General features: G+C 34.4%; 1 protein-coding gene across 1 annotated transcript; it reads left to right on the top strand.

Annotated features, from left to right (window-relative positions):
* Nucleotides 1–207: 207 nt before the first annotated feature.
* On the top strand, nucleotides 208–3,497 carry LOC131053103 (primary amine oxidase-like). The gene is made up of 5 exons (XM_057987711.2): nucleotides 208–1,304; nucleotides 1,958–2,071; nucleotides 2,310–2,762; nucleotides 2,937–3,034; nucleotides 3,257–3,497. The coding sequence occupies exons 1-5, from the start codon at nucleotides 546–548 to the stop codon at nucleotides 3,261–3,263; spliced, it is 1,431 nt and encodes a 476-aa protein (XP_057843694.2). The 5' UTR covers nucleotides 208–545; the 3' UTR covers nucleotides 3,264–3,497.
* The last annotated feature ends 4,521 nt before the right edge of the window (nucleotides 3,498–8,018 follow it).

Raw genomic sequence — 8,018 nt, 5'->3', positions numbered from 1 at the left:
TTTCAAATATTGAATATTGAACAGTCAAAAATTCAACTTGCAAGCCTAAATCTTATCATAGACGGCTCTCCATTCAAGTCCTATATATCATTAACAGAATCCTCTGGATCCTTGGCCAAAGTATCTAATTAGCTTGGCCAAGAAAAAACTAAATTATATTCGAGAGAGAGTAGAGAAAAGATGAGATCAAGTATTATTCTACTCAGTCTACTGGTGCTAAAAAACGTCCTCTGGATTCTCTGTCAGCCTCTGAAATCAACCATGTTCGTAAACTAGTCCTTAAGTCTAAGCTAGGTCTCCACAAGAACATAAGCTTCCAATATGTGGCACTGGAAGCACCAGAGAAGGAGACTGTGTATGAATGGAAATATGGGTCATCTTCCCTACCTCCTAGAAAAGCTACTGTGATTGCAAGAATCCCAGGAGAAACCCACCAGATTCTTGTAGATATCACATCAAAAGAAGTTGTCTATGATGAAGTCTATCAGGGATTCGGGTACCCCATATTCACATCAGAGGAGCAAGGTAAAGCCTCTCAGTTGCCCATGGAGTATCCTCCATTCATAGAGTCCATAAGAACCAGAGGCCTAGATATGAAATCAGTTGTTTGCAGCACTTTTTCTGTAGGATGGTTTGGGGAAAAGAAGCAAGGCAAGAGAGTCATCAATGTCCTGTGTTTTTATACCAATGGAACTGTTAACATATATGCCAGACCCATTGAAGGTGTTACAGTAGTGGTAGATTTAGATCAGATGAAAATCACTAGGTATATAGATAGGATAAAAGTCCCAATGCCAAAGGCCCAAGGAACAGATTACAGGGAATCAACTCAGAAGCCTCCATTCGGGCCCACAACAAACCCCATTTCAATTGAGCAGCCTGAGGGGCCGAGCTTCAAAGTCCATGGTCATATGGTGGAGTGGGCTAATTGGAAATTCCATGTTGGGTTTGATTTGAAAGCAGGGCCTGTTATTTCTACAGCAGATGTTTATGACCCAGAGAAGAGAAGATTCAGGAGTGTCATGTACAGGGCTTTTATTTCAGAGCTGTTTGTTCCTTACATGGATCCTTCTGAGGAATGGTACTATAAAACTTATTTTGATAATGGGGAATTTGGTCTCGGGCTAAGCTCAGTTTCTTTGCAGCCATTGAATGATTGTCCAAGACATGCACATTACATGGATGCAATCTACGCAGGAGCTAATGGAAAACCAGTTGTGAAGGAGAATGTTTTCTGCATATTTGAAAGATATGCTGGAGATGTTTCATGGAGGCATACAGAAACAGGGATTCCAGACTTAGTGGTAAGTTTTCTATATATTGATAATTTTATTCAGTTTATTAGTAGTTTCTTACGTGCTTGCCTTTCTATTATGCTTGTAAACATAGCTTAGACAATAACCTATCTAATCTATCCCCGCATATCAAAATTTCACACATGTTACAATAAATGAGCTCAACTTTGTATTAGGGTTACTCTCACCATCATACATTGAGAAACAGGGTGCCATGAAGCTCATAGGTATTTTAGATTATTAGATGTTATTGGTACTTTGACATGTTCTAGTTTTCAATTAATTAACATAGAATAAGCTAATTAAAATAAAAATTAATTCTTTAAAATCAATTAAAAATTCCTTTTTTTTTCAAGAGTTTGATTGAGATCATTTTTGTTTGAAAATAAGAACTTTTTATTGATCTACATGTTCCTTAAAATCTAGTTCATAGACTATTGTTTTGATATTTTTATATTACAATGAAAATCACAATTTCAATGTAGGTATTATCCAATAAATGATCCATATATAGATCAAATCATTTCATTTCTTATGATCATGTGTCTCCATTTGTTTTAATAAACTTCCAACTTGATAGTATATAGTGTTCCCATTTATTTTAACAAACAACTCAATTGTCTATAGTTTTCTTTTTTTTAATATTGTTGGTTGATTTATAGGTAACAGAAGTAAGACCAGAAGTAACATTAGTGGTGAGAATGGTTGCCACAGTGGGAAATTATGATTACATTCTTGACTGGGAATTCAAGAAGAATGGAGCGATTCGTGGCAATGTAAGTTACCAACACTAATCCATCCTTATCACTTTAGGAATAACTTGTGTTTCATGTGGGTTTGCAATTATTGGATCAAAGATTAGACTTTTGTGCTGATTTTTTACTAGGATGTCCAAGTGGATAATTTTATTGTCATATAATACAAGTGCATTAAAAATATGTCATTGCTTCACCTTAACTAATAATGCATATATTTTTTTCCCAGTTTGTATTTTAACATAAAAATAAAATATAGGTGGGACTCTCAGGAATCCTCGAGTATAAAGCCACAAGCTACACACACCTTGACCAAATTCAAAAAACAAATGAAGATATATATGGAAATTTACTAGCAGAGAACACAATTGGCACATTCCATGATCATTTTCTCACATTCTATTTGGATATGGATGTGGATGGCATTGAAAATTCATTTGTGAAAGCCATGATAAAGAGGAAGGATGTCACAAATGGTAAATCTCCAAGAAAGAGTTATTGGACAGTTGAAAAAATGGTTGCCAAGACAGAAGATGATGCTAAAATCCAATTTGATTTGAAAAAACCAGCAGATCTACTAGTTATCAATCCCAACAAAAAGAGTAAAGTTGGTCAAGATATCGCATACAGATTGGCTACCGGATCAATTGCAAAAAGTCTTCTATCACTAGATGACTATCCACAAATACGAGCAGCTTTTACGAATAACCAGGTGAAGTAGATTATGACATGAGAAAATTCCACCTAATTTTCTATGGCTATTATTATAAAATATTTGTATTTAATTTATAAAATTGTTCTTTTCAATTATATTTTTAATTTTTATTTTAATGTCTTTTTATTTGTTTAAGTGGGTGATCTCATTTGATCTAACTACTATGTATAGGTGTGGGTTAGTCGATATAATCGTACTGAGCAATGGGCTGGTGGAGATTACATGGATCAAAGTCATGAAGATGACACATTAGCAGTGTGGACAAACAAGTGAGTACCAAATTAATAATAGTGTTATAATATTTTATTCTTATCAAATCAATTAAATAAATTCTAGGATCAATCTATAATATTATTAGATTTGATGTTTTGAAATAGACTACTATTTATCTATTAGTATGAAAATAATTGATTTCAATACTTATGTTATTTTGTAACTTTGAATTCTTTAACACATATGTTTAATGTTGGATGCGATTGTTATTTTTATAGGAATTGAGATATTGAGAACAAGGACATAGTGTTGTGGTATACTATGGGTATCCACCATATTCCATATCAAGAGGATTTTCCAGTGATGCCAACACTATCAGAAGGATTTGAGTTAAAGCCAACAAATTTCTTTGAAAGAAACCCAATTTTAAAATTAGAATCTATGAATGCATCATCATTGCCTAAATGTAAAAAGGCTAGTTAGTGCATGTAGTCCTTAAGATGCATAAATAAGATGGACTTGGGGATGAACCTTTTTCTTGAATAATATCTTTAATAGATGGATTACTATTTATTATATTATTTGAATTCTTAAGAAAATATACAATTAAAAATCAACATTTATAAATTCGATTGGAGTGTTCAAGTGACTACTCTAGAGTATAAAACTAGAAGTATGAAAGTATATAAAAGTGCAATTGTACAACTAATAAATATTCACATACAATGATTGAATGATTATTTGAGGGCTATGTCTTGGCACAAGTCTCAAGATACAACAAACAAAATAATTATGCATATGAAGTTAATCAATTATTATGTGGGAAAAATTATTATATCAAAGTGATTCCTTGAAAATGTACCATTCATAATAGCATTAATAGCATTAATAATTAGACATTGTTGGAAAGAATTATAAGAGAAAATGATGTTGTATGTAAGAGAACTACTTAAAAATAAAAGTAACTATGAATAGAAATGCATCATAATTTTTAAAAGTACTTCATGCAAATACATCATAGAGCTATTAAGATCATCCACTCAAATCAAGAAACTTTAGTTAAATTCAAGATATTACCCATACATCACATGATACAATTGTAACATTCTTGTTTAAATGATTACCCATATCCCTCATATGAAAGACGACCCATGATTAAATTTGGTTCTAATAAAAAGTTTGTTTCATTTGTAACTCCCTTAAATATTGAATTCTTCCTCAAAATAATAATATTTTCATCAAACAATCAAGTAGAATAATTCATATGTTTAATCTATGTATATTAATAGCTAAAAATTAAAGTAAACATGTGTCCTGTACAGGTCACAACAAAGTGTTTACATCATATTGTACTACTATTGAATACATGTAATAGATTGAATAAGAGAAATCTAGAACAATTTCTTTTTCACACATGTTGAGAACATATTAACACAATTTTTAATTGGCTAAGTATATATTTCCTAACAACTATTTTGATAACAACCCTTCTTGATGTCATTATTTATGTCGTAATCGATTATAGCTTAGCTTAAAAAATGTTGGGATTAAGGTGCATCAATCTTAGAGTCCTAATTTGTTTAATTAATTGTTGCATATATTGTTATATCCTATGTTTCTAACTTGCTAATGTCATCTCATCTTTGTGAGACCTTTTGGTCAGGTGCCATCCCACATGGAATGTGAGTGCATGATATGGATTGGACTATTTTCTAAGAATTTTGTGCACACTTTGGAGTTCCTATTTTTTTAGGGAAGTAATGTCATAAGATGCTATGTTGGGACTATGAAAAGTTTCTATTATGACTACGATAGTTATTCGTTTAGTGGAAGATTCATGAGGAGTAAATATTTTAGTAGCTATCATTTATCATGTGTGATGGTGAAAAATGGGATCAGGTGGTTTAGGACCTAACCCCACTTTCCTCCACATATTGGAATACGGAAGATCCTAAGGAAGTGATTCAATTTGACTAATTATTGTGAAAGAGAGTCAAAGAATAATTTTAGGGTTCCTATTCCTTCACTACTATGAAAGGGAACTGAGCTAAATGTGCAATAACGATGAACTAAGCTAGAGAGATGAATGAAAGTGATGATATAAACTGAAATAACAACTAAATACAGAACTAAAACTAAGGTACAAACTATAAAACTAGAAATGAAACTCAAATGTGCACCTCATATCAGAAACTAAGTTGGAATGAGTGGGACCAGAGCACCCTGTTACCAAACTGCATTGTACTTTTGGAAACTGCAAAAACTAAGAGCTTAGAACGCCGAACTGCCAGAAGAAACTTGCAAACTCAAAGGAATAGGGTGTTGGGCACCTTGGTCTCAACAAACTAAGGTTTTTTTCTATCTCTAGGTCTGCACCAGTGAATTCTATCTTCCTAAAAGTTCGCGGCTCCATTGGAATCTTGCAAATGTGCCTGCAAGTTGGAAAATTGTGTATGCGTGGCTATATAGGGTTTTGGCTTAGTAAAACCCCTTGTTTTGATGAAATTTCTACCTCCACAAATAGCCAATAGTATATTGAAATGTGTGTGTGCTAGAATCTTATGTTCTTACGAGATCCTAAATGAGCTAAAATGTAAGAATTAGAGTTCTATCCTAGATTATGAGCATAAAACCCTAAGTGAATGTAAATTGAATGTAAATGCTTAAAATCACAAATACAATAAGGGATCTAAAGCATGAATATAAATTTGAAAAAAATAGTGAAACTCACATAGAGATATGAAAATAACATGAAACCATACCAAACCGTAAGGGAGAGGTACAAGCAAACCAACAGTCGGTGATATCCTATTATTCTTCAATATCTCCAAAGCTTCAATTGATGATGAGAATGGTTGATGAAGACTTCATAGATGCTTGAATTTCTGGTTGAAGACTCCACATAACCTATACTTTTACTTCATAAGAGACTCCTTCAATTTATTGTAAATGGATCCCTAAAATGAGGAAAGGAAAGGCTATATATATGAAACCCTAACTTTGTTTTTGATCATAGGCCGAACTAGAAATGATATAATTTCACAACAAGTCAGATTTAAACATTATAATTTCGCCAAAACATGATCCCGAAATTCAAGGAGAAAAAGTCAGGACCGTGGTGGCATACCCACCACCATGGTATCGTTTCATGTTATTTTCATGTTCTGTTTTAACTAACCATTTACCATTGTGCTATCTTTTCCTTGGTTTATTTTGGCACGCCCAGTGGGATGCATGTCCCTAAATTTAACGTTTTTTACCAAGTTTTTGCAAGTTTTCATTCACAAGTGTCGGAATAGCGCGAGCGAAATGGGTTCAACACGGGCGACAGGGCCTTTGACGAGTGCGCAGATGCTTCAATGCATTTGATTCAAATTAATTTTTTTTTCTAATCCGCCTTTTCTGGAGGTTTGCCAACCAACGCAATCACTGCGGGAACAATGCGTTCACCTGCAACGTTTCTCCATTAACTTTCTTGTCCTTCTTTCTATTCATTCTATTTTTTGTCTTGTAATAAGTCATATAAAAACACATAAAAGGCCAAATAATTTTAAAACAAATAAAATTAGTTAAATCTCTTTATCTAGCCTTTGTTTTTTTAGAAGCCGTGCTTTAGCATGAGCACTTTGGGAATATCCCGCTCATTTTCAAAATTTCAATTTTCAAATTTTTGTTTAACTGCTAACCTGCCTTTTTGTTTGGCATGAGTGCACGTGCTTTAGCGCGACTGCCATCCGACTAGTGCAACCGACTGCAAGTATAATCTATGCTTTTCAGGAATTTTTCTCATTTTATGTATTTTCCAATTTTTTTGGCTTTCTGCCCCCTACAGCGCGTACACAAGCATTTTAGTGCTTGCATAGGCGCTTCAACGCGGGTGTCTGTAGAACAACGCGAGCGTTGTTTCTGTGGAGTTTTGTCTATTGACCAGTTTTTTGAGTTTTGCAGGTCCTATCCGAGTAGCCCAAGACATATTTTGAGACTATGAATCTATTGTTTTGCAGGTTGCCTAAGGAGATACAAACAAACATTATGTCCTTTTAATCATTTTCTTAGGCACTTAAATTTTATTGGGTAAAAAGAGCAATTTTCTTTATGTGTTTGAGGAAAGCGTAGAGGTAGGAGAGTATGCTCTTGTCTATATAGACAATCAGAAATCCAGACCCTTGAAGCTTTTCTTGTTTGTTTGTATTCTTTTACCCTTAGTGGGCTTGCCCTCCCGATTTGGTGAGAGGGGAATGACCCAAGTGAGTACAACTAAAACCCAAGCATTCTAACTCACTAGAATAAATAGGTCTTTTGAGATGAAAATCTCAGAGGACGAAGCTATTTAATTTTATACTCATATAGAGCACTTTGTAGGGCCCCTTGAGGTCTAAATAATGCTTACGTGACTACCATTGTGCTTGGTACTTTGTAAGGCTATAGGCCTTAATCATGCTTGCGCAACTACAAGGGGTAGTCTTCAAATGAAAATCCTTACTAAGAGCCCTAGGAATAGAAGCCACCCGGTTCACCTCCGAAAGGTGGATAATCTTTGTGCAAGGGAGATAGTAACTCCCCTAAGGGACTTGCCATATCGTGCCCCCATTAGCATTTGGATTCGGCTAATACGACGTTGAGAATTCATTGTGTGAGATTCAGCGACCGTATTCTGATTAGCTATTGGGTTTGTACCCGAGTCAGCAAGTAAAGGTTTTCCTCCTCATCCAACTTCCTAGGATAACACATTGTGTGGTCAACGTGTGTTCATTACTTGATATATCTTGCCAAGTCCATCCTTCCTCCAACCAATCAATCCTCCCTCTTTCTAAATTCCATCTTGTCATGATCAAATCCCTAATCCATTTCTATCTATCCAAGCAATTCTCCAATCCCCAATCCACTTTCATCCATCCAAACAATCACCCTTCCTTTACCAACATTTTTGTCCAAATCACTCATCCAACTTTGGGTAGCCTTCCCCTTTCTTCTTTCTATTATCTATCCATTCTTTCTAATCTGGTTATCCAATCCCTCATCAATCAATCATCCAATCCT

This window comes from Cryptomeria japonica, chromosome 9 (assembly GCF_030272615.1).
Source record: "Cryptomeria japonica chromosome 9, Sugi_1.0, whole genome shotgun sequence".
Taxonomy (NCBI): Eukaryota; Viridiplantae; Streptophyta; class Pinopsida; order Cupressales; family Cupressaceae; genus Cryptomeria; species Cryptomeria japonica.
This window is presented reverse-complemented; position numbering and strand designations above follow the sequence as displayed.